Consider the following 27,552-nt stretch of genomic DNA (forward strand, 5'->3'; position numbering starts at 1 on the left):
CCTTTGCTTTGAAAAAAATGTGGGGAAAAAGAATTTACTGCAACCTCTTGTATTTTTTCTTTTTTTAACTGGCTGACTCTAGCTAGGTACATATGATCTTTTTATTCAGGCTTCGTTGTTGGAATAAGGGTACTTCAGAGCCCCAAGGATCACTCGAAACCATTCTTCTTTCCAGTTTTTATTTCGTTTTCAGTTTAGAGTGAATTCTTTTTTATCGTCTTGTTTACACAATCTAATAAAATTTTAATCCCACGGTGTATTTAAATTCCTTTCCTTCCAAGTTTTTTGTTGGTTTTTCTTTAACATTTTGACCTTGTTTTTTAGGCTGTTAGGCCATGAAAGCTTTCAGATAATACCATATTACTTACGTACCATCATGTATTGTTGTTAATACAATCTCGTTGAAGGAGTAGTAGTAAACAGGGTGTTTATGAAAAGTGTGGTAGAAATAGTGGAGGATTGTAGCCGAAAATGTTCTGTGATTTTTAACGTTCGGGACACCGTTTTCAAGTTATGATTGGAGTCTTTTACAGATGACCCCTTGACCCTTAAATTTAACTAAGAAACTTAGAGACAGCGCTAATTTAATTAAGGGGTCATCCTTAAAACACTTCAATCATAACTTGAAAAGAGTGACCCGGACGGCAAAATCTCATAGAAATTACATTTTCGACTCGAAAACATCTAAAAAGAATAACCCCATAATTTTTGGCATACCCTTCAGAAACACCTTGTATAAATTAGTATTTAAATTCTGGATCGATACATTTTTTATCGAAAAGAAGTAAATGGAAGTAAAGATTGGCGTTAACTATGTTTTGAAGAAAAGATTTGCAGTTTCAATAATCTTTGCGAGTTCCTAAAGAGAACGACACAGTTATGACATCACCTATTAATTAATTTATTAATTATGGCATCTCGTGCAATAATAAGGAAAGGCGCAATTGTGATCCTTATACAGATTGCATCTCAAAGTTGGTTAAAATCAACTTCAAGAAATGGTAATGTAATTCCAAACAATATTGTTAATCTTAAATACTTGAAAGTGTGAAAATTGAGCCCTGTAAGTTGTAGTTTTGTGTAGTCGTGAAACAATCCCAAAAATATTAGGACTGTGTTTAGGAGTACAAATAAAAGGAAACTGGCCAAGTTTATGTTATGGGGAGCCATTTTCTTCCAAGTCCTCATAACCCCAGTCTCTACTGTTAGTGGATTCCCACTATAAAATGGGGGTAAATCCCCCGAACTCGGTTACAGTTAAAGGGATGATTCACTTTTGGGTGCTTAAAACTATGGGGCAGGCATTACTTGTACCGTAAAAAAGACCAGCCAGACTCGTAAATCTGTAACATTCCTTAAACGCGTCTGAGTCTGGTACAAGAGATTCGGACAAGGGGTAGGACACACACCCTAACAAATCGTAACTCAGCTTACTCAACGGCAACAAAAAAGTGAAAGTTCCGAGAGAGAGAGGAGACGTGAACAAGTTCGGTCTCTACTTCTGTGCATATACTTAGCTCATTTGAACCGAGTTTCTATATTACAGGGTTCGTACACGACCTGGAAATCCTGGAAAACCTGGAAAAGTCAGGGAAATTGAAAATGGGCCTAAAAGGTCACCGAAAAGTCAGGGAAAAATATATTGGAGGGAAATATTAAAGTTTGGATAACAGTATAAGGGTGACCAGAAAATGTGTTGTCTGAGGCATCACCAGAGCCTCAAATTCGCGGAGCTCGCTCCGGTTATTTATGATTCACTTAAAGTTAAATTTAAACAACGAATTGGCTAATTTTTGTAACAATAACTTGTGCAAAAATGTTTCGAATGAATTTAGATTGGTTTTCATATATGTTCGCCATGTACGTTATTGCAAATGGTCAGGGGAATTTGTTTAATTTAGTCAGGGAATTTCATTCCAAAAATTTTGTACGAACCCTGTTATATAGAGTGTCTTAACCATTGGGCCAGATGGGCACTTGCCCAAGAACCCTTGAACTTGACACTGATGGGGACAGCTTGATTTACTCTTGGTAAAAATTTAGGATTTCGAAAGAATATCAGATCTTAGGTAACGGTTCCCCTTTAGTTAGAGGCATCTTAACCATTGGACCAGATGGGACCCCTGGACTTGTCACTGATTGGGTCAGCTTGATTTACTTTTGGTCAAGATATTGGATTTCGTAAAAATATCCAATCTTATGGTTTCCCTTAGTTATAGCCATCTTAACCATTGAACACAAATGGGCCCTTGCCCAGGGTACCGCTGGACTTGTCACTGATAGGGTCAGCTTGATTTACTTTTGACCAAGATATTGGATTTCGAAAGAATGTCCGATCTCTTGAATTAAGGGCTTTTCTAGAAGTACAGAGGGGTAAAGTACAGCAGTCTCCGGAAATCGTAAATTCTTATCAAACAATTGAAAGAGCGGGGAGTTGAGCATGCAACACGGCCCTGCAACTGTAGGGGTTTGCAAATTGCTCCGATTTTTTTTCTTTTTTTCTTTTTCTATATATGTATATATATTCTATCATCTGAAAGCAGACTTTGATCGCGGGTCGATTCCCCAATTTAGCAAAGAGCCCGGGAAAAAAGGGTCTGCCAAAGTTGGCGAAATTTATGGGCCCATCATCGAATGGTCCCTCCTCTTTTTTAGGGGTCCATGAACGGAATCATATCCCGAAAAGTTTGCGTCACAGAAGAGTCAGAATATCATCATAGACAATAAACAGAGGGACTTGGAGCCCCTGATTGCATTGGAAAGATTTTCGTTTGATATGGTAGTCTTTGCGTAACTATGCACACTGGGTCTTTCAGCAAAGTCTGCCATATATTAAATGGTGTGTTCTTTGGGACTGTCAAAGAACATGAGGTCTACAGTACTTAGTTACTGAGATAGTCACACATTTGAAGTAATTAGCTTTACTTTACCAGCGTACACACTTCTACCCATTTAATTGTACAATTTCTGCTAGATGAGGTTCAATAATGTTCCAATTTTGAAGAGTATTGAAGGCTGATATGTTTTACTCCACATGTGTTGTTTTAGGGGCCAATCAATGTTTGCTGTTTGGGAGCCCATGTTCCCGTAAATGTATTTTGTATACCCCATCTTCTTTGATCCTAAGAAGACACCGTTTAAGTTATGGCAGACTTATCAGAAACATACTGTATATAGGAGGTGCAACGTGAGAGAATTAAAAGTGGAGAATTAAGTAGACGGGACACGGCTTTATCGAATTGCTAGTGCACAGAGTCGCAATATGTTGCCATCCCCATTGTGTAATCAAAGGGGAAATTCTCTTTTAGAACTGATTCAAACTGAATTATAAGGCTCTGATATTAAAACTGTGAAAGAGGGGTGAGATTGTATCAAGACATTTTTTGGTAAAACCTACATATTTCAGGCCACAGATTTAGGGAAAAAATGCAACACCGATTCCCTCTGCTTATTGTCTATGCTCTGATCGAGCACGGTTATGATAGCGACAAAGATGAGAAGGGGAATAGGCAGGGGTAGCCGCGAATGACTCATCCCCGTAAAATGAAAGGGAACTAGGGCGAAGGGTGTCCGTGGGTTCGAGACTTGGGGCTAGGGCCCCGCGTCGGGGAGAAGATGGTTCCCTCCTACTCGGTAACGGTAAGCCACCCTTCCCGGTTCCCAGGATCTCTTTTATAGCTTGGCTCTTGCTTGTCCAATCGACAGCGCTTCTGAGGGAATAAAACGCAAATTGTAGGGACTTTCCACAGATTAGACACGTTAGGTTTTTTTCACCCCCCTTCTAAAGAAAGACTGATGTGTGCGTTTGGAAAACTACCAAAGAGGTGTTTTACTTGACGTGAAGTTGTCATTGGGATCACTTGTGCTGTATGTTGTATACAGTTTGCTTATTTTTCTGCAGAGTTTTCCTACAATCAACAACCCTTGTTACCTGATCCGAATACAAGCATTTTCTCCGTGAACTTTTCTTCCAACTTCTTATCGGATGTTCGGATCAACATCAGCCAATGTTGTTCAGACCTTTCTCAAAATTTTCATTTCTCCAATTATACCATTTGTGTTCTCTCTACAAACCTTTTTACCGATTTCCTCTGTTATCAACCCAACCCATCAACCTTGCTGTGGAGGCATTTCTTCCAATGTTTTCGACGATCAGCCCATATTCGTCCTCTCTATTGAGACCTTTCTACCGATTTCTTCTTAGATCAGCACATCTCCTGTGAAGACCTGCATTATCCAAATTTTCTCTCCGATCACCCCATCTACGTTCTCTCCGCAAACCTCTCTACCGATTTCCTCTCTGATGAGCCCATCCGCCTTTGTTGTAGCGACATTTCTACCGATTTCTTCTTAGATCAGCACATCTCCTGTGAAGACCTGCCTTATCCAAATTTTCTCTACGATCACCCCATCTACGTTCTCTACCGATTTCCTCTCTGATCAGCCCATCCGCCTTTGTTGTAGAGACATTTCTCCCAATTTTCAGACCGACTATCCCACCCGCTTTTCTCTGCAGACCTTCCTACAAAGAATTTCCTTTCGGATCAGACTATGCATATTCCTAAGCGGCCGTCGCGAAATTCTTATCTGATAAGTCCATCTATCAGCATTTTGGCGTTTCTCATAGTTTGTTAGCAGAAGTTGAAGCTTTCCAGAACGCTTTTCTTCACAAATCAGGGAATATTCTATTACCAACAGATACCTTGTTTCTCCAAACTCTTATATCTTGTACCTAACCTCAGAGATATCTTCATAGAACGTTTTCAACACGTTGCTGTAAAACATGGCTTAGTATCTTCACTTTGAAAGATTGTTATACTCCGTTTGTACCTGCTTTTTTATTAAATTCTCCTTGGTTTTATTTCGTACCGGGGGAATAGGTTGATAGGAGGAGCCTTGCATTGTCAGCGTGAGTGCGTGCAGGGGGGATTCTCGAATCTAGAGCAAAGTCTTATTTATTTCAGTAGTGCACGACGGTTTAAAAAGTGCGCTAGACAAGGAGCGCGCGTTCCAGTAGGCCATTGTCGATTAGAATAACAAAGCATTTTCCCTCCATAAGGCTATTTCTCAACGTCGGAGCATGCAGCTAGAGACAAAGCTCTGCCAGAGAACAGACTTTTGAGTCACGATATGGGAGGTTCCCCGTCTTTCCCCGGTCGTCAGTCCCCCCCTCGCTCTCTTTCTCTCGTCTGGGGATTTTAGACCATTTTGGAGGAGTTTCAACAAGAACATCCTCTTCGTTAAGCTTTCCTAACATTGTATTTTACGATCTTCTTGATATAATCGTTTCCTTCGAAGTACTCCTTTATTAATTCGAACAAAACTTCACTTAGCAGGGCCGACTTATCATTGCATGAGCCTGTTGGGCAGGGGCCCCACAAACATATTGTCTATGAAAGGGGGGCCCCATTATTCATATATTTTCTTTAATATGGGGCCCAATGTATACTTCATCGCCCATAGGACTGTAATGGTGTTTCTTAGACTCAATCAGGTTGTATTTTAAAGAAGTTGACTTTTTTTTTTCACTACTTAGAGACCGTGATAGCGAAGTACTCGCCAACAATTCTAAATTACTGCAACTGGCAGATGCAGCATTATATACAGACAGAAAAAGCCGTGTTTATTATTATAAAACTAGAGCATATCGAAACTAGAAAATATTTGTTTCGTTAGCTGCCCCCTGGGTCTTAAAAATAGAAGCCATAGTTCTCTTGCAAATATAATGGAGCTATGCGGCAACGCTTAACAATTGCCAACCGAAGGGACGGGTAGGGTCGTGCGCAAGGTACACTGGGAGACTTTCATTGCCGCAGCTTGCCCATCATAATTCTTACTCCATTTTACTCTGCTGTGTAGTAAGCTTTACCAAGAAGTGATATCTAGTTTATTAGGGAGAAGTTATAAATTCGCCTTATTTCCAGCTTTATCTCCAGTCCAAACGTAGGTCCGGAATTAATCCCCGCCTCTAAATTACAACCCGCATCTCATTGGTTCTTGAAAACTCTCGTCAGCGCGAAGCGAATGACGAAAATTACGTATTTTCCGACTGAGGAGAGGCGAAATAGCCCGGCCTCCTTTTACGTCCCCCCTTGTATTTTGAAAGGGGGACTGGGACTATGGCGCGCGAATACTTAGGCATCTTATATACCTTCTCCTTAGTAAACTAGATATCCCTTCTTGGCTTTACAGCGTGTACACCAAGTGAATGATGACCCCTCGGATAAAACCCCACAGAAAAACGTACAGCTTTTCGAAAGACTGGCTAGTTTTTAGGCTGACAAGAACCGAAACTATTTGTTGCATTTAGGTAATGCAAGTTGCTTATTTACTAGTAAGTAGTAACTTATGAGGGAAAATAAAATAAAACAAAGACTGCATGCTTAAAATTCTAATTCTATAAATGCGTGTGTGGTTCTTGGGGCGGCAAATTCGTTTTAATCTTATCTTCTTTTTAAAGTGTTCTTTTACTTAGCAGCTCTTGAGACGCGAGTAGCACCTTTTACACCCACCACCACCACCACCACACTTTGATAGCGGAGTTCCCATGCATGCATCCATGCAGCCTTCGCAATTGATAAGAAAATTACATTTCTGTTATGTAATTCACGTATTTTTTCTCAAAGAAACACCGCGCGCGGGAAAAACTTTACTCGTAATATCTTTTTCTTCTTCTTTTTATTTTGATGGCTCCTTTTTTGGAAGCTGAAATAAAAGATAAGAGAAAGCAACACAGAGAAGAGAGGCCTATATTATTTTTAAAAGTGTGGCTGGCTCGGTTAATGTTGTATTTATACACCGCTTTGGTGGAATGAAGTTGTGTATGTATGTGTTGTGTGTGCCTCAATGTATGGAGATAAGACTGAATGTTGTATGTATGGCATACGCGAAGCCATCGTATCAAAATGTTGGTAGCTTCTGCATCTGTGTAAACTGTTAAGAAGTACCTTTTTATTGGGGCTCCCAAATAGATTTGAATGTTTCTCTTATTATTTTTTTTATCAAATGTTACTTTCTCTACTTGTACTTAAACGAATTATGATGATATTGCTCCAGTCTATTTTAAATGGTTAAAAATATTTCAATTTTCGAAATATTTACTACGGGTTAGAATGTGCATAAATAGGAGGGTGTGTAAGAGGATGATGTTTATAATTTATTAGTTACATCTATTGGATCTTGCTGCGAAGACCATAATTAGAAATCTGTTTTCTTAGATGAACATGTATTTAAATTTACCAAATTTTATACAGAGGTGTTTGAATGAAAATGTAACGAACCATTATTCAAAATTGTAGGCGTATTATTTTGAAATTAATGGTAGTTATCGCGTCAGGAGACTTGTGCTACTTTAATGGTCGCCATTTTATAAGATGGCCGCCATTTAAAATTGATATAGCTGTACTTAAATTTTGTACTAGAAAAGAGAGTATAGAATAATGAATATATCAATTGGAATCATGTTTCTATACAATATTAAAGAAGATCAGAGCAATTATGTTTCCGTAATGGCATGAGTTAATAATATGTTAGCTCCCTATAAGTTACTTAGGATCCATAGGCGTAATGTATCCAGCGATTTCTTCTCATTTCGCCAGCGCGGGAAAAAATCCGAATGTTGCGCTCTCTCTTGTCGAAAAAAAAAAATCCCGCTCGTACTCCTCGACCTCGAGACGTCGTCTACTTTTTCACCAAGGGAGTGTTTTAGTCATGAATGTTTTATGTTTTAACAATTTAACATTAAATCGTGGCGTTTGTGTCAGTACTGAGACAAAAAATGCAAGAACTCAATGCAATTTGCTGATATTGATAAAGAATGCTAAAGATAAGAGTTGTTGTCGTGAATTGAAACCAGAAAATTATACAACTTAGATAAATCCAATCCATTGATCTCTTAACTTTTAACCGAGGCTACTGAGCGAAATATTCGGCTGCTTAAATAGCTCCGATATCATTGGCTAGCTTCCACTACACGCGCTTCCGGGGAAAAACCGGAAAGAAGAGTAAATAAGATTTTCGTTCACGTAGCGGCCGCATAGCGTCGCATATAATTGGGAAGCCGGCGGCGCGGGAGAAAACGCTGGAGTATAAAAATGAATTGCCTGAGTAACTTATAGGGAGCTAACATATTATTAACTCATGGTAATGGACAATACGCTTTAGGCTTACCCGTGAAACACTCACTGGAAGCATCCCTATTGAACTAATCCGTCGGGTGTAACTAGGCGCCCAATAGGGCTACTTCCCAGTTATTCAATAACGATCACGTGAAGCATTAACTCTTCCAACGGATTACGCTAAAGGGTACACTTAATAGGTCGAACCTACTCTCTTTCCCGAATAAGACTCCCTCATTTGCAATTAGGGCCAATATATTTGGTGTTAGGAAAACTTGATTTTCAACTGTTAATGCCAAAAGCTGATGGCCATATCTGATCTAAAAGCCATTACACCATGTAAAAAAAACCAATACTATCCCATAACCCCTTGAATGTTAAGTTTGGTTTGGTCTGGGCGCTATGCAGTTAGGAACATACACGCGTAAACTTGTATTTGAAAGCGAATTACAAAGTCAAATCTTTTCCTTTCTGGGTTTTTTCCAGGGATTGGAGAAACGGCCAAGGTACATTTGCACAGTCCGGAAAGCGAAGATTTACTGTCGGTGGGTGGCGAGATGGTCTTGAGGTGCAAACTGGAAGGCAGTCCGGAAGTCTCTTTCCAATGGTACCGCAATGGTCTCCGCCTTTTCCGCAACGAGCGAATCTCCTTCCGCAACAGCAAACGACTTCACGTCAATCCTTTAACCATTGCTGACAACGGAGTATATTCCTGTCGTGGAAAAAACGAAGCCGAAATTCCCGTTGAAAGCACCGAGAATTTCGCCCTCAGATTAAGAGGTAAACCACGCACCCTATTCCTTACTTACCTCCATATTAAGAGTAAACAAGGGAGGAGTATAATAAAATTCCTAACTAAACACGAAATAATAATTTAATCGTGGAGGGTAAATAGATCGAAAATGTTGAGAGAGAAACAATACAGGGGGGGGGGTTTCCGATAAGTCTGCCATAAATTACAGTCTTTTTAGGGTCAAACTTAGTGGAAAGTGGCGTGCATCAAAGAACATGGGGTCTACAACATTGATTGGCCTCTAAAATAAGGAAATAGTCACACATGTGGAGTAATCAAGGATGCGAAAACTGAGTGAAATATGCGCGCTAACTGTGGAACGGCTCAGGTTGGGTGGGACGCCAAAAAACGCGGGAGGAATAGTCGGACTCAATTGTAATTGGTTCGTCTGTAGCCCTTCTTAACCAATTACCAATTCGTCCGACTATTCCTCCCCCATTTGTGGCGTCCCACCCAACCTAAGCCGTTCCATAGTTTGCGCGTCTATTTCTCTCAGTTTTCGCATCCTCCCCCATCATCTTTGGAGTAATTAGCTTTACCAAGAAGTGATATCTTGTTTATTAGGGATAAGGTATAAGATGCCTTAGTATTCGCGCACCGTAGTCCCAGTCCCCCTTTCAAAATACAAGGGGGGGGGACGTAAAAGAAGGCCAGGCTATTTCGCCTCTCCTCAGTCGGAAAATACGTAATTTTCGTCATTCAGTCTGATATGTCTTACTCCACTCGTGTGGCAATTTCTCCTGTTTTAGTGGACAGTCATTGTTTGGGAGTCCATTTCTCCGTAACTAAATGTTGTGGACCTCTTTGACATTTTTCACTTCTTTTGATTCAAAGAGCATACCCTTTAATTTATGGCAGACTTATCCGAAGAACTCTTCGTTAGTCCAAGAACACTCTTTGTTTATAAGCTCTTACTTTTTATTCATTTTGTGGGATCGATTTGTTAATCGGTTTTCTAAGAACAATTCGTGACTCAAATGCGCGGTCCTAGACACAATGACTGAACCACCCCTTTTTATCGATTATTCCGTTCTAACAGACGTTTGACGCTATTTTATTTTCTTTTATTTGGAATATATACTCATTGTATATCTTAATTTCTGGAAAGGAAATTATATTGTCTGCACAAATTGCTAAGCGGTTAATCTCTTAGTATTAGCGGAAGTTCATAAGATACGTTCCATAAGTTTGTCAATGGTTACTGAGAGGTTGTCATGAAGTGACGTAGGTCATAGTTTCGAGGTAAAGCGACGCCTGGTGAGGCGCTGTCAAAGGCTCAGTACAGACTAAATGGGAAGATGGACTGCGAAACCGCGTGTAGTCATTTCTCGAACTAGCTCTCAGTAAGTCTCTAGCATTACCAAGTAAAGATAGTGCACTCATACCAGGGATAGATTTAATTTTAGAAGTAGGAATGGAGAACAGAGTAATCTGGGCGCGCGTCCCGAACCCCCTTCCACGGGACGAAGGGGTATGAAAGAAGAGGCGAGTCATAGCGACAGAGGTAAAAAGGAATTACGTATTTTTCGTAGTCCTGGTCAGCAACGTCATCAAAGCGTAGTTTAAGTGAGCCAATAATATAATTTAAACTTTTCGTTACGTGTTGGTGGGAGGGGCTCTCTACTGGGCTATGAGTCGGACTGAAGTAAATACTAACCGTTCTACATTCCTACTTCTAAAATTAAATCTATCCCTGGTCATACTTATGGAACATATCTTATGAACTGGTTTTTAAAAGATTAGTAGTCCAGTATAGAAAATCTTGCTTGTCTACAACCACAGTGACACCATTCGCTGTCGCTTCATAAAACAAAATGAATAGCGCTCTAACCTCGGGGTCAAACATAAGTGGCACTGTCTATTAGGGCCGCCAACCCATGAAATATGTCGTATCATTTTTTGGAAGAATCTGATGGAAAATAATATAGAGCTTACATCTTCAAGAACTAGCTTGACAGCTACGATCTTTCCCATGGATGCTCGGGTACTTGGCTTTCATCTGCGAGAAAGTGCCTCTCCTGTGAAAGAGAAGGCCAAGCAGGATTGAGATTGACTAGGGAAAATTTCTTATTGTTTTCATCCATCTAATTTTAAATTATAAACATAATCAAATGCTAATTAAGCTACCCGGCGTTGATTACCCTACTGTTTAAAGGGTTTGGAAACCTGGAGGAATTTCCTGTGTGTCTAGATACTGCAGAAGCTTTGGGCCCACCCCTATGATATATCTGCTGATTGTTGTTTTCAAATCAATACAACAATGCTTAATTAGCAGTTATTCATAAAGCTAAAATTTTACGGATATAAAATAGGATATCCTTTATGGCAAGGGGTTCGCCTTCGTCCCAACATTGGGAAAAACTCAATTAACCTTCCTCTAGTGTTACCATAAGTTCATAAGATATGTTCCATAAGCTTTTCACTGGTTACTGAGAGCTTGTCATGAAATGACGTAATTGAAACGTCGTATATTCTCTTAAAGCGACGCCTGGTGAGGGGCTGTCTGAGGCTTAGTACAGGCCAAGGAAGATGGACTGCAAAACCGAGTGTAGTCAATACTCGCTTGTCGTTCTCGAACTAGCTCTCAGTAAGTCTTGAGCATTACGAAGTAGGTAGTGTTATACTTATGAAACATAACTTATAAACTTGTGGTGTTAATGATATCAGCCATACTGTTTGGTCAAATTCTGAAATTAACGAATTGTGACTGTACATAAAGAAGAAACTTATAAACCATTTTCCCAACAAGTGTATGAAATTGGGTGGTTAAATTATATTGACCATCTATAGTAAATCTTGATGTAGTTCAGTTCTCTCAACCTTAAGAAACCAAAAGGCGCCATCACTTCTTGGCCTGTTACTCTCACAGTGGCGCGGTCTTTCGTCTATAACCCCGCTTTTTCTTTAGGAGTAATGTAGACCGACGTCCCTTTAGGGCCTTTGCTCCTAATAAAATAGTAGAGCGGGGATAACCCCCTACTATATATTTCGTTACGAAAGCGTAACGTAACCAAAGGCAGGGTTTATTCTTTTCAAGCCAAATTAATAATAGGTTCTACCCCCTCTTCCACTATGTTATAATTTGATCTTGAAAAAATGGTGTCGGGCGGTGGCGCGCCAGACCGACAGAATGAAAGAGAAGAAAACCTAATAAAGGCGTATTAAAAGTGACATTTGTTTTTGGCCATTTCTCCTCTGTTCCCTTTCCCTATATCCTCCGCACCAATGTCAGAAAAACTAGCGCGGTTTTTGTTTTGTGCCACCTGGAAAAGTCTGTCTGACGTGGAAACTGCCTGGAGGATGTTAGGTTTAGTTACTTTTTTCAGCAGAGACTTTTCTCCACAAAATAGACCAATTCGGAAAATTAAATAACGCGTAGATATTTACTTCGACGTCAAGATACACCACTAGACGTTGCACAAGTTCATTAGATCATTTAGATGTGGTATGTTCTGCAACCCGTTTTCAAGAAAATCGCGGCAAGGTTCATTAAGATATTACCAAGTCCCTGGAATCTTCACTCTCCATTTAAAGGCAAACTTCAGCTTGTTTCCAAACGTTTCGCCGAAAAAACCGCTTATGACATTAGACTACCTAATTATCATAGTGGAATCTAATCATAAAAGAGATCAAAATTACCATAAAACCTATTTTCAGTTCATTATCCATTTAACAAGTTAATGAAAACAACTTGCAAAATGAAAATGTAAAAATTTCGGGCCCTAGATCACAAAATGCCATATGATACGCTCTTTAGCTCCGACTATCACCCCTATTTCTGGTAACACTGCATTTATCCTGAAAGTTCCCTATGGAATAAGGAAATACCAGGAAGTCCTCGGAGTAAATTCCATCTGAAACGAAGGAGGATATACAGACTTATACATCTTTCTTTTTCCCACTGAGAGCTGTTCAAATAAGATCGTTAGATTCCATGGGATTCTCTGTTTTCTTGAGTGAGCCCCGGATAAAGATATATTCCGCCGCTTGCTCTTCCTTACTTTTTGTTGCTTAGCAACTGCTTCCCTATCCTTATTTCCGTTTCCACTTGTCTAGTTTCGGGGGTGAATTATGATAGTATTGGCGGGAAGCTTTTTAGATCCGTTATACCCTCAAGCAATCTCCGTAACTTCAAATTTTCTTGACCACAGAGCTCAAAGTATTAACTTTTAAGGATTTTCCTTTTTCAAGAGTTAATCAAGTAGGAGTGAGAGGAGTTTCTATATTTTTTTCTGGAATCTTTTGCCTCAAGACGAGCCTTTAAAAACCCACCTTAACTCATTGGCAGATTGACCAATGACGTGTGGAGAAGTTGTTAGGGTGGTTGCGATAGACCCGTTGTCAAAAGTCGGGGGTGAAAGAGAGTCTGGTGTTTGACCACCTTGTTGTCTCAAGTCGAAATGAACCCATCCGGGATGTAGACAACAAAGACTTTAGAAATGGCTTCAACAAAGAACTTTGGTAGACTGGTAACTTTGAAGCCCTATTTAACGTCTTTGGATCCGCATACCGGATGTTCCGCCTTAACCCTAGAGTGTGGTTGTGGTACTGCGAGGGGAGGAGCTACTTGAACGTGACGTCAATATTAGTAGACTAAATTGTATGGCCTGAGCTGACGACTTCCAATATGGGCGCCAAAACCGAGGAAAGAGATAGCAGGGTGTGACATCACGAGAAAGTTCGTAGTAGCAGACGATACTGCTTCCCCCTCCTTTGTTAAGGGTCTGTTACACAAACATTAGAGAAGCAAATATGTCTTTAACCATCTTGTTTATTTTATTTTTTATTCCAAAATCTATTTTGGGGATGAGAGTTTGTGGTAGAGTTTCAGCTCTCTTAAAATGCCGCCGAAAGTTGGTTGGGTATTAAATCTTTTTTTCAATTCTTCCCGCAAAAATGTTTCAGCTGGAACACGATAGAGGTTTCTAATAAAAATATATTAACCCTCTTTTTTTAGAGAGGGCGACAGTTCCAACTTTATCATCCTGAAAAAAAGGTTGAGATTAAAAAAAAATGTCATAAATTTAAAACTAGGACCATTTTGTTTCATATTTTCTCATAGCTGACGATGTTGCCATCATAGAACAACTTCCTAGTGACGTTACCGCTATGAAGAATCAATCCGCCAGATTTGACTGCGTCTACGAAAATGCAGCGACCACAGAATGGTACGCCCATGAGCAGGACGTTCCTCTCGCCAATAACTCAAGGTAAGCTAATAAACTGTGTGTTTGTGGTGATTTGTACACCAACCTGAAAAGTGTAGAGCCAAATTTGTAGGTGTTTCCACTTTCAAGTGTCAACACCTGAAAATACCCTATCATATGAGTGACCTTCGGTCGTCTGTTTAAGTGATTAGACTAGAAGATGGTAACCTGACCCCCATTGCACCTATAACCGAATAAAACCTAATTTAAACCCTAAATAAACATAACCCTAACCATAAAAGCCTACCTAACCTTAACCATGAGTTAATAATATGTTAGCTCCCTAGGGAGCTAACATATTAGTAACTCATGCCCTAACTGATTCACTTAGGCAGAAGACTGTAACCTGACACGCATTGCACTTATAACCGAACCTAACCTAATTTTAAACCTAAATAAACTTAACCCTAACTATAAAAACCTACCTAACCGTACCTGAAGCCATCTTCAACCTAAGCCTTCTAGCCTGACCTTAACCCTTACCTAAACTAACCTAACACACCATCAGTATTATTATATATTAATATATAATATCATCGGAGATTAACCTAACTCAAACTGAAGGTAACCCTAACCTAACTTAACCCTTACCTTACCTTCCTGAACTAGTCTAACACATGAATATTATGGGGCCAGGTTGCCGTCTTATCCCCAGTGATTATTTTAGGAAGAGTGCAAAATTTTGTTTACGTTAGTGCAAAATAGGTCAAAAGTATTGAATTTACACCGATAGCGTCTACCCGACATTCCTTTTTTGGAAGGTGCGCTGGGAAATCTCTTCCGCCATTGTTTTAAAGCATTTTTCTTATCCCCTCTAAGTCTTAGGAAAAGCGATATCTTGGATATATCACTGCGATTTGAGGAATAGAAGTTGACATTTTTTTCTCTCTCTCTCCTTCGTTCCCGCCTTAGGTCTAAAAGGGAAAGTCTCATATTCGTGGATTTCCCAGAGGAAACACTGTTCTTAATCATCCTTGCATTATGATATTCCATTTACCACTTCATACTACGATCCTCGATTTTAAACTTTCTTTATTAGACCATACTACTGTTAAGGTCATACACCTTTATCTCTTACCTTATCTTCATCCCATAGGGAGTAGAAAAAGGGGTGAAAATATCCCCCATTAAATGTCATGCCTCTGCTTAGCCAATCAGATACATTCCCTCACAAGCCTTCAACACTGTAAAATTTGCCGCCATTTTGGTGGAAAGGGAGGAGCCATATTAAACTACACCCCTCTGACCTCTCTCCATAGTCTGCTATACTACGAACTTTCTCGTGACGTCACACCCTCCTATCTCTTACCTTGGTTAGGCGATTATATTATATTTAAGTCGTCAGCTCAGACCATACAATTTAGACTACCAATATTGACGTCACACCCCCGTAGCTCTTCCCCCTCAGTACCACTATAACGTGGGATACAGTATCCTCTGTTATTGAAACACCCCCCCCCCCTTCTCCCAAAGTAGGAGATACATCTCGCCTCTGTAACGATATTACTCTATTCAAGTTGAGGGGGTAACCTATAAATTCGTGAGATATGTCCTTTGAAAATAAGCCAGGTTTTAGCCGGCGGTTGTTTTAGGCATCAGGCAGACTGGCTGGGATCCCTTGATGAGGTCCCAGGCGATGGACCACCCATCCTCCCGTGAAGGAGGTTGATTCGATCTTTCTCCATCCCTCTTTCTTGTAGTAGAAAACGTCTCCTTTACTCTCTCTCTTCTTCCAAACAGCAACGTCTTAATATTTTTTTTTCTTCACCCTGAAAGTCGATTTTAGCTTTTCCTCTTTTCCAGGAAACGACAGCTTGCTTTATTTTTCTTCAACACTTTTTTTTTTGCACCCATTTCCTTTTTCCTGGTTTTTCCAATTTTTGGAATTTCCGCCATCAATATGGTTTCTTGGAGATGTTTTAAATTTAGGACGAGCGATGTTGGTCTCGCGTTTCGCCCTAATACTTTGGGATTCATTGTAAGAGATTCTATGGAGCATTTCGATCGTAAGAAGGCGGTGGGCAACCTTCATGGCGTATTCCATTTACCTGCTCTGAGATCGTTCGGGTTGTTCTCGGTTAGGTTAAAAAAGATAACTGTGGTAATAAAATACGTGTACTTTCTGGAGCTAATTTAACGTAAAAGCGTTTATACAGACCTGGCGAATGATCCCACTGATCTATCTTTGTATAGACAGTGTGCAGACGAGTGTTGTCAGTCATTTGTCAGTGCAATTCAACCGCTATTTACAACAGGCTTGTAGTTTTGTTCGATTCAGGGATCATTCAGTCCCAGTCTTGAGATTCTCTCTCAAATTACTGTCAAATCTGAAGCGCAGTTTGAGTTAAGAAACGTGGAAGGAAATTTCTCTAACCCTTTTAGTACACACTATCTAGACAGACAGCTCCGAGTAGATCTCGGGTCGGGTCTTTAATTAAATTACCAATCATTGTCTTTCAGTTTCTTAATTACAATTAAGGGGTCATACGTAAAATACTCAAATCATAACTCAAAAACAGTGACCTGGACGGCAAAATGGAGATAGATGTTACATTTTCGACTCAAAATCGTTCAAAGAACATCCCCCTTAAATTAACTTTTGGCAGACTTTTCAGAAACACCCTGTATATAACCGTTTCTGCAAGCTCTCATTCGAAAAAAACAAACGTTTCTTTCCATCGAAATGGTCTATTGCCATGCAGTCATTCTAATTCTTCAGTTCTTGGTAATCTTGATCTTCTTTCGTCGCATCCTCGGCCTTGTACAAGCTACCGAGCATTTAACTCATGATTTCAAACCCTCTTTCGTATTCCAAAACCCGCCAAAACCTCCCATTCCCCATTCTACTTTATTTTATTTCTTTTCACCACACCCACCTCTTAAAAAGTACCTTTTTTATTTTCTTTACCCAAATTATAGTACTCAAACTCCCCGGTAATAAATAACTCTCGCCTTCTTCGTTTTTTCGCGTAAACTTTTTAACAACGCTTTCCATCCTGGAGAATTCGCGCTCTTCTTGCCTCAAAAGCTCTCTCAGTCTTTCAATGAGATCACCCAACCATGTTATTATCATTTTTTTTTCTCTTGTTATTTTACGCTTTTCTAGACTTAAGATTATAGAAAAAAGTTCTATATAAATTTTCTGGTACACAGTGTGTTTAATTCTTTGGAAGAAGATATATTATGCCAAACTTGCATAACTTGAAGTAAACGATACGGAGGCACTCTTGGTGTATCATACCCAGACGTCCTTTGGTCCAAAACCATTTTATTAGTTGTATGGACCAGTTTTTAAATTCAAGAAGTTGGGGGTTTCTGGTCCTCTGGACTAGTTTATTAATTGGAAATCTATTAAAACTAATGGGGGTCCGGTCCTGAGACCAGTTTATTATTTTGGACACTAGGGAAGTCACTGGTACCAAGGAAAGATGAATATCCGTGTGTCCTCTTTAGCAAAGATCGATTGAACCAGTTGCAGTTATCGTGTTATGTTAATGTTTCGACCCCCATTTTCCAAGATGTCCGCCAATTTAAACCAAAGCCTTCTATAGCTCTACAGTAGTATATAATGAATCAATGTACAAAATTTTAGTTTTAAACTCTTGAAGTTTACGACAGTTATCGCGTCAGCATGTTTTGGTTACTTAATCGGCCGCCATTTTCAAAGATGGCCGCTGATTAAAACCAAAACCCAAGCAACTCTGCATGCAGTAGAGTATACCAAATTTAAATCGAATCTGTTGAAATTTACGGTAGTTACCTCGTCGTCTTTCAAGTTATGTACTTCTGATATAAGTCCTCGGATTTGAAAATAATATTTAATCGTTGTCGGTGATTTAATCATAGGGTAGTGAACTTTGGCACTTGAATTCAATCCTGAAATATTTATATTTTATGGAAATATGCTCGATTAAATTTAGTAGAGAGTTTTAAAGGGTTTGGATTTATTTATCGTTTGAATTTGTCCATTAGGGTGTTTGGGAGAAAATTATTCATTTCTCAAAGTTCCATTTGGAATTTATTTGTGTTTTATTTATTTTTTTCTCTCAGATATACGATTTTTCCGAATGGTTCGTTGTTGATTCAGTTGGTACGAAATTCCGACGAAGGAATTTATCGATGCGTTGGACTGAGTGCTTCCAGCAAGGATGCACCGCAACAAACATACACCGCGCGTTTGAGAGTCGCCTGTAAGTTTGTTTACTCTATTTCCTGGTTATGGGACTTTAAACTTTAAAATTATTTTCTCAAAGTCGATTAGGAAAGTTAAACGTTTCTTTTTGTCTATTTGGAGATTTTCGAATTGTTTAAAACGATGAAAGGCCTTAGGCATTGTAGATTGGCTTCTAAATAAGGGTTTTAAGAACGTTAATGGAACTATATTATTATGAAGCCAGTCAACATAGCGTCACATTTTCTATTGTATTTTGCATAAAATGTGGTTTTGTTCGGGGGGAATTTTATTATTCAAAAATGTAAACTAGATAACGCATCAGAATTATTTGAAAATCGGCACCATGACCTTCTCAAGAATTTTTTTTTTTCATCTATTTCAAAATATACTTCCCTTCTTAATAGTTCTTCAAGAGATGGGTCCGTCCACCTTCGAGCCTCAAGTGGACGATGATAGCGACAGCGTCACGATCATTCCTCAAGACAGCCAATACGAAGTGACCTGCATCCGTCCTAAAGGTCATCCAAGCCCACGATTGTGGTGGGAAGATCCAAGCGGTCATGTCATCAGTGACAACGGCAGAATACGAGCGGATGAAACGTTGAGGTTAATAGTTGAGGCCGTAAAAATTAACGACACCGGTAATTACACATGCGTGGCGGAGAACGCCGCTGGACAGAAACGGAGGTCCGTCAATCTAGTCGTCACTATTCCACCGTCCATCACGCAAAACCCGGTGAACCTCTTGACGGACGAAGGCGAGATGGCTATATTTACCTGCAAATACTCCGGAAGTCCTTACCCAATGACTAAGGTACACTGGCTACGAGATGGAAAATACGTCCGACCGGGTCTGTCCAATTTGCAAGTTCATTTGGACAACGGAAGCCTTGTTATCCAACACGTGTCCTTGAATGACGCCAGTACTTACGCTTGCGAAGTGAACACCACTGGTTTCCCGCCGGTTCCATCGAAAAGTGTCAATCTCAGCGTCAGAGAGAAGCTAAAGTTCGTTCCCTCGCCCATTAATCGAAACCTGGAGTTAGGTTCAAATTCCAAAATCTACTGCAAAGCTCGCGGTTCGACGCCACCCTTGGTCAAATGGATTATCTATAAGTCACCGAAATCGGATCGAATTTTACCCCCGTCGGATTGGCCTTCTCATATCAGGGACGAGAATGGAACCCTTCATTTCAGCGGGGTGAAAATTGAGGACGCTGGCAAATATACTTGCGTCGCCACAAGTTCGCAAGGGATAATCAATTCTACAATCAAAGTGGATGTTATAGGTATTTGGAATTTCGTCAATTGTATCTATCTTTCTCTTAAATTCTCTTAGTTCTGACGTTCTAATCTGGGCGGGAGTCCGAATATGATAGTTGTTCCTTTAACTAAACCATTTGTACCTGTGGCTTGCTTTCTAGTCACTCCGAAATTTACTGTTCCACCGGCGAACACGGAAGCGTACGAAGGTTATTCATCCATGTTACACTGTCAAGCTGATGGCGACCCCAAACCAACTATTCAATGGGACAAAAACGGAGCCCTAAACGGTTTCGATCAAAAAAGATTTCATGTTATGCCAAATGGAACCCTCTTTATCAGCGAAGTTCATAAAGACGACAATGGGAAATACGGTTGTACAGCCGGCAACAGTGGTGGCTTCAAGAGAGCCGAAGTTTCCCTGCTAGTTCATAGTAAGTTCAATGTTACGGTTATAATTTGTGGTTAGAGATAGGCAGTCTACTAACCCAGACCTTGTCTCCGGATGATATAAACTGAACCGCCTCTTTCAATGTTATTTTTGTCCGTGCTAGTTCATTGTAAATTGAATGTTACGGTTATAATTTGTGGTTACCATACGAGATCTGAACCACCTCTTTTGATGTTAATTTTGGTATGGTAGGCGTATAAGCTAAGACTATAGTTTGCAATAAATTTGGTTGCAGGCGCCGAACATTTAAGTAACGCTGCGGAACCAGGAGAAGAGCACACCATGACAAAAACTGTAGCCATCACTTTGGGAGCGGCTGCGGTTTACATGCTTTTAGTTTTGGGTCTTCTTGTTTGGTGCCGAATGAGAAGGGCTAAACGGAAAGCCATGTTTTTAGCACAAGCCAACGTGGAAGTTGCCAAGTCCGAAAACGGCGAGGTGCACGCGGGTACCGAAACAACGGAACTGAAAGACAGAACTAACGGAAGCGCTAAGGAAGGAAACACCGCCGTGGCTAACGGAACTGTCAAAAGCGATGGTGAACCTAATTCACCAAGTTCAGGATCGCATACGTCGAAGAAAAGCCGAAGCTCTTATGACAGAGTTCACTTTCCTAGACACGATTTGCAGAAAATGATGCTTTTAGGTGAGTTGTAGTCGCAAGATGTCTGAAGAACTGCGTACTGAGATAGAAATTAAACTTTAGGCAAGGGGGAGTTTGGCGACGTGTACTTAGCCAAAGCCAAGGGTATCAAAGATACGGATCCTGAGACAGTGGTGATGGTTAAAGCCCTGCAAGTCCGCGAAGAAAGTGCTCACGTTGAATTCAAGCGAGAAATGGAGTTGTATCATAAACTAAGCCACGATAATCTGGTCAAATTAATGGGTGTTTGCCGAGAAGCCGAACCGTTTTTGTTGATTGTGGAATACAGCGATTGGGTAAGTTATCATTCCGTAGTAATTCCAACGCCTCACTTGCTTACAAAGGGGTTCAAAAGGGGGTATCCATGAATATGGAGTATCAGTTTTCGTAGAACCACTATCAAAAACAACCTTTGCATTGAACTATTTAGGGCGATCTGAAGCAGTTTCTCCTGGCTACCAGGAAAGATAATCATCGCAAAGGCCCTCGCCCTCCTCCATTGAGTTTATCACAAATAATTGGCATTTGTCATCAAGTTGCGATCGGAATGGAATACATCTCCAACCACCGTTTCACCCACAAGGATCTGGCCACGCGTAATTGTTTAATATCATCTAAACTGGATATCAAAATCAGCAGCCCCAGTTTATCGAAAGACACTTATGCCCCGGAGTATTACCAATATAAGAACAAGTCTATCCCATTGCGGTGGATGCCGCCGGAACCCGTCTTCGAGGATGAATACTCCACTAAGAGTGACGTTTGGTCGTTCGCCGTATTGGTCTGGGAAACGTTCACTCAAGCCGAGTTACCATTCGCGGAAGTCGGAGACGAAACCATTCTCGGTTTACTCCAAAATCGCGAGCTCGTATGGTCACCTCCCGATGCTTCCCCTGATAAATTAAGGGAACTTTTGATTAAATGCTGGAAATACAACGCGAAAGAAAGGCCTTCCTTTACGGAAGCCGTTGCTAAAATCGGGGAATTAACGGTTGATAGTCATCTTTAAGTTGAATAAGATTTTAATTAAATTCTCAAACGGCGCATGCATGCAGTTCCAGACGGTTTTTGATGTCTGCAAGGCGGTACCGTACTTTTTTTAAACGAAACCATGCGGCAAACCAACTCTCCACTCCATTAGTGAGGTTTTTAATTATTTTATTTTCTATTCTTAGTGCCGACGTGACAATATTTTTTTTTAATCCGTACTTAATTTATTTTTCGCGTCAACGAATGATTTTTTATACTTAAGTGAAGGGGGCTAGACCCTTGGGGGGGGGGTTCATTATTGGGAAGAGCCGCTTTTAGAGTGCTAGTCAGTGATTTTAGTAAAAGCAGCGAACGTCTAACGAACAATTTGATGGAAGAATAGGTTAAGGTAATTAGAATGGGTTGTATAGTAGCCATGACGAGGTATTTTATTAATTTAAAATTAACGTTTTCCATGGAAATAATCATTGATAACCAGTGAAATTATGCTCGACTAAATTTTATCACAATAATGGTATTTTGAAATTTTGATCACTTCAACGTTGAAGTTAGGGAAAGATTTACGGAATTAATTTACAGTATATATGAATGAAAATGTACTCTTAAAACATAAGTGATTCTATCGCGTATGATATTTCCTGTTAAGATTCGACCAAATGGTAGATGCAATCGGATTTGAATTTGTCATAGTGTTGATACATTAGGCTTAGCGCTGGTTGAAGAAAATGGCGCGGACCAAGACGGACGGTGGATGAGACATTCAGCCAAGGCCTAATAATTTCGTGAACATATATTTTTATTTATTGAAGTTTCTTATACACACACACACACACACACACAAGTCCTATTTATTTTATTTTATACGATGTCTTTTTATAATATTGTTTATATTTTTGTTACGTTTTTACTTTCTTTAACAACACGCGAATCTACGCCATTTTGTGTCTTTTACAATATGGTTTCAAAACTTATACATGATCCAACAAGTTTTAAACCAGATTTTAAAACGTTTTATCTACACGCGTTCTTGATCTTGACCAACTCAATCTTTATGCAAATTAAGAAACAAAATTTTTCCATCTTTTTTAAATTTATTACTTTTTTACTCTCTTGAAACTTAATACTACTAAACTAAACTTCATGGAAAAAAAACCTTTCAGTAGAGCGTGTTTTGCGATGCTGTTGTAGAGATATCTCCATTTTAAACCCTCACAATTATACAGTACTAATTTGCAACCATAGAAAGGTTCGCATTTCTATATGAAACTGGCGTTTTTTATTGAAATTGTGAGCTTTCGAAGGCTGAAAATTAGTACACGCAGGAATACATATAGCTACTAGGAATCATTGTGACTCCATGTCTCCAATGTTCATTTCTATAGAGCTATTTCAATTCGGGGGGAAAGGAGAGCTTTTGAGGCGGGGTTTCGCCAGTCCCCGCCTAGGCGCCATATTGTGCGGGAAATTTAGCATAGAGTTCTTCAGCGGCCCGCACGGAGGGAGGGTGAAAACCGGGTCCGTTTATTGGTAGGCCCAACTGTGACGTTTCCCCCCTTCAACTGATATAGCTCTATACGGGTTTTATGGGCCGGTTAGTCTTTCTAAATGCGATTTCGTTGGTTTGTAGCAAACCAAGGTCAGTCGTGCACAGGGTTGGTTCAATTCGTCATACTCGACGATTAGTCTAGCTCTTCCCATAAAATCCGAATAGATACATTGAGAAAATGGCTACCCAATGATTCCGGTTAACTGTATGTATTCCTGGTACACATCATACGGAAAAGGAATGGATTGTCAGAGAGAGGACCCGACCCTTCACAATAAACCACTCCCTATCATGTTTAAGACACTTTACTACTGGTACAACCCAGTAGGTTATAGTTCACAACATGTTTATCTAAAGAAACCAAGGGGGTGGAGTTACATGGTCAACATGATTTAGAACAAAATCAGTCGGCTATTCTCTCTGGTTTAAAATCTATTACTTCTTGACGCTAATCTACATAAAAATAATTAATTACTATCTTGAATATACCGGTTTTTATATTTATGATATAGTAAATATATAACAATTTAAAAAATATGTATAAATGAAACAGTGTGCTTTAGAAATAGGTAAGGTATAGACAACAAAACAAAGTTTAGGGATCGTTTTTATTTAAAATATATTTCCTTTAGTAGCTAGGCCTATCGTTAGTAATTTCAAGTAGCCATAGTGATAGAAAAAAGTTTCCGAATATAAAAAAAGTTTTTTTCATTCAATTTCTTACCCCAAATCTAAAAAGAAATTATTGTATTAAGATAAAAAAAATGGTGCTTCATTGATAACAATTTTATAACATTTTTTTTACAATGATTCTCCAGCGCTATGGTGGAAATAATAATAACAAGTGTTGTATATATTGTACAGTTTTTAAAAAAAATCGTGTTCTCGTAAAAAAGTCGTCGTTTTGTTTAAAAAAAAAAAATAATCATCATTACAGCTATGCAACAAAAACAAAACCAATAATATTCATTAATGTTTGTTGTCCCATGTTTTTTGTAAGAAATAAAAACGGTGGCCAAATCTCCCCATTGTAAGAACTTTAGTTCGTTTTTACTAATTGAATAATTTTAGTATCGCAGGAATCAATCAGTGTTGCCGAAAATACATCCAATGTTGGTTGAAGCGCTAGTCAGAACTTGAAAAGACTAGTATCCAGTGACGTCAAGACTCTAATACTAATAACCAATGACGTTCGGACTCGGAAAAGAATAGTAACCAATGACGTCCGGACTCGGAAAAGAATAGTAACCAATGACGTCCGGACTCGAAAAGAATAGTAACCAATGACGTTCGGCCTCGGGAAAAGAATAGTAACCAATGACGTGAGAGACACAAAAGAATAGTAACCAATGACGTCTGGACTCGAAAAGAATAGTAACCAATGACGTTCGGCCTCGGAAAAGAATAGTAACCAATGACGTTTGGCCTCGGAAAAGAATAGTAACCAATGACGTGAGAGACACAAAAGAATAGTAACCAATGACGTCAGGACTCGGAAATACTAATAACTAATGACGTCAGGACTCGGAAATACTAATAACCAATATGACGTCAGGACTCGGAAATACTAATAACCAATATGACGTCAGGACTCGGAAAAACTAATAACCAATGACGTCAGGACTCGAAAATAATAGTAACCAATGACGTCAGGACTCGAAAATAATAGTAACCAATGACGTCAGGACTCGAAAATAATAGTAACCAATGACGTCAGGACTCGAAAATAATAGTAACCAATGACGTCAGAACTGGAAAAATCTAATAACTAATGATGTCAGAACCTGAAAAGGCAATGAGGGAAGACACTGGCATGGGCGCCAAGAAGTTCATAAATTAAGAACCACCACTGAATAACAACAATTTTAGAAAATGGAAGGTTTTTTATTGTATATTATTTAAGTATCCATTCTATCTTCACTTTCTTTAATTTCATTCAAAAATGTTTGACACTTTGCCATCAATATTTTAATTGATTCTTCCACAATTACGTTTGGTGCCAAAGCTCCAGTTGACTCAACAGAAACTATGGTGAGAAATTTAAAAAAATCAATATATCTAACTTAATTAAGTTAACCCAAAATGCAGTCTTAAACATTTCCCAACCAACGTACAAATAAAATGATCCTTGACTCTAGTTAATCGCACGGCATCCTTCAAATCGTCAAACCTATAAATATTTCTGCTGCACATATCTTTACGCGCGTTGACCACTTTGGCGACTCTTTTCCCATTTGGCAGGTCTTCAATTTCGATAACGCCTTCGGAAAAACAAGTCTTTAATCTATCAGCAGCTTCCCCTTCTATTTCACGTAATAGAGTTATTTCAGGTAACAATCTATAAGATGCGGTTGCTTTATAGAAAAATAATATTAATTAGACATTAATTCAACTTAATTGAGTTAATTAACTGACCAACGGGTGAAAATTTAGCGTGATCTCTTCCAATTCCTTTTACACATTGAAGCTTGATATCAATTTCTTGACCCGGTCTAAGTTTAGCAATCAATATATTGTCATCTACTGCACTTATTTTAGCGTCTCCGTACTATATTAGTTAAAAATTTAGTGTTTAACTTTAAGTAATATCAGAAGGGGATAATAGAAGAAGGATGACACTCTGTATCCTCTTAATGCTTTAGTTATGTAACGTCATTCTTCCCAGGCTCTCCCTTTTAGTTTGCGTTCCCGCTCATCAAACTACAAATGGGCATCGCACCATGCTAGGGTGAATTCTATCGTTGTTTGGCACTAAATCCCCAGCAATCATCCCACAAACCTCGTCTTGACGTGCGACAAAATGCACAAGCGCGTCTTGCCAAATATTTAAACACTGATAAAGTAATGATGAGGGAACTATTTATCGTGTATGTGATTCGGTTTAGTAACCTTGCTCTAAGTGTTCCAATGTTGGGAAGAGTGACGTTACACTCACCCAGCTTTGTGGTACACTTCTCTCGAAGAGAAGTATTATATACTTCTGGTAATATTTAAAAATAAATGTATCTAACCAAATCAGCTTGGTTTCCCATTGGAATCCATGTCATATGTTTAGTGTAAACTATAATAATTAACATATATATTAAGAATTTAACTATTTCAGCCTTGATTAAACTAATTATACCGTGATGATCTATGTAGAGTTCATCAGGAGTGCAAGAATCTTTGGTCGCTTTTTGATTTCTCGAACATCGTACTTTTAATTCAAACTCTAAGGTGTCTTCGGAGGTTGGATTTTCTTCCTCTAAGAAGATATTACGGTAAATGTTTTTTTTTCTTCTATATAGAGTGCTGTCAGTTGTGACGTCAGATCCAAGGTTAAACGTCACGAGTCTGCCTTTAGCAATGGGCGGCCATGACAGTTACCGTTTTTTTCTTTATGGGAAAACAGCATGGGTGACGTCACACCGGCGCTTCTGACAGCACTCTATTTTGGAAGGTTTGATATCAACCTGAACGATAATCAAAGAGTCTGGGATCAGCATTAATTGGAATGAGACCCAATCTATGGGCCAAAACTTCGTCTTGAATCAAACTAGTGTTGTTATAAATGAATACTTTTTCAATGGCCATTGTAGGAACCTATAATAAGCTTGTTTAAGCAATTTTGTTTCAGTGTTTTGACGGAATATATAAGCTAACTTCGGCTATCATTATGCGACGAAATGCATTAGCTATGGAGGGGTCAACTCCAATCATATCAAATTCCATTTCTCGACCACTGATTTTAATAATGTTTATTTTGAAATTCTATAAGAATAAGAGTTGGTGTAGAATTTAGTTTCAATTTATTAGACAACTCTGTTAAGTGTTTATAACCTTCTTGAACGACGCAAAATTCCATTCATCATTATATCCGGGAAAGTTTCCCGGATAATTAGCAGATTCAGTCTGTGATACATTATTAAATTAGCAGCCAATTAAATTATTTATGATAATTAAATTAAGAACAATTTTTAATAACTTACATTAAGGAGTTCGTGTTCACGCAAAAGCACTCTTGTTCTTCTATCTTCGATTGTTGAATTCATTATAATTATTTTAAATTTTTTAAATAATTTTAATTTGAATAATTTGTCAATTCTCTAAACACGTGCGTTTTGAGCCCGCAAAATATTCCTAGAATCCTAGTGGTCCAATTACATCATCGTAGCTTCACCAGAGTTAACACGAACCAAGTATAGACTCTAGAGGACGATATCAATTTCAAACGGTTGATGACAAAATCCTTTTGCGATTCCCTTGACATATTATTTTTAGGATTGATCGGTAATTGAAGAATCGTTGATCTTCTCAAGGTATTTAATGTGCTTCGGTCCGTGACAGCAAAAGTATATACATATTTTTGGTGACAGTGACACTAGAGCG

General features: G+C 39.1%; 2 protein-coding genes across 2 annotated transcripts in view; one reads left to right on the forward strand and one right to left on the reverse strand.

Annotated features, from left to right (window-relative positions):
- LOC149717229 (inactive tyrosine-protein kinase 7-like) overlaps nucleotides 1-24,208 on the forward strand; it is an 80,618-nt gene extending 56,410 nt beyond the window's left edge. Inside the window, exons 3-10 of the mRNA XM_089836851.1 lie at nucleotides 8,604-8,897; nucleotides 13,973-14,120; nucleotides 18,168-18,307; nucleotides 18,696-19,580; nucleotides 19,716-19,988; nucleotides 20,241-20,651; nucleotides 20,712-20,944; nucleotides 21,079-24,208. Coding sequence (XP_089692977.1) covers nucleotides 8,604-8,897; nucleotides 13,973-14,120; nucleotides 18,168-18,307; nucleotides 18,696-19,580; nucleotides 19,716-19,988; nucleotides 20,241-20,651; nucleotides 20,712-20,944; nucleotides 21,079-21,657 — 2,963 coding nt within the window. The 3' untranslated portion in view covers nucleotides 21,658-24,208. The remainder of the gene's footprint in view (nucleotides 1-8,603; nucleotides 8,898-13,972; nucleotides 14,121-18,167; nucleotides 18,308-18,695; nucleotides 19,581-19,715; nucleotides 19,989-20,240; nucleotides 20,652-20,711; nucleotides 20,945-21,078) is intronic.
- An 839-nt stretch (nucleotides 24,209-25,047) lies between these two features.
- Nucleotides 25,048-27,429, reverse strand: Polr1C (RNA polymerase I and III subunit C). Its single transcript, XM_089836864.1, has 9 exons — nucleotides 27,153-27,429; nucleotides 27,004-27,075; nucleotides 26,827-26,934; nucleotides 26,637-26,766; nucleotides 26,309-26,428; nucleotides 26,196-26,245; nucleotides 25,600-25,732; nucleotides 25,299-25,538; nucleotides 25,048-25,210 (listed from the first exon to the last, which is right to left on the reverse strand). The coding sequence occupies exons 1-9, from the start codon at nucleotides 27,213-27,215 to the stop codon at nucleotides 25,083-25,085; spliced, it is 1,044 nt and encodes a 347-aa protein (XP_089692990.1). The 5' UTR covers nucleotides 27,216-27,429; the 3' UTR covers nucleotides 25,048-25,082.
- Between the last annotated feature and the right edge of the window lie 123 nt (nucleotides 27,430-27,552).

The sequence above is a fragment of the Phalangium opilio genome, unplaced genomic scaffold (assembly GCF_054372755.1).
Source record: "Phalangium opilio isolate 3A_F unplaced genomic scaffold, DU_Popi_V2 ptg000003l_1, whole genome shotgun sequence".
Classification (NCBI taxonomy): domain Eukaryota; kingdom Metazoa; phylum Arthropoda; class Arachnida; order Opiliones; family Phalangiidae; genus Phalangium; species Phalangium opilio.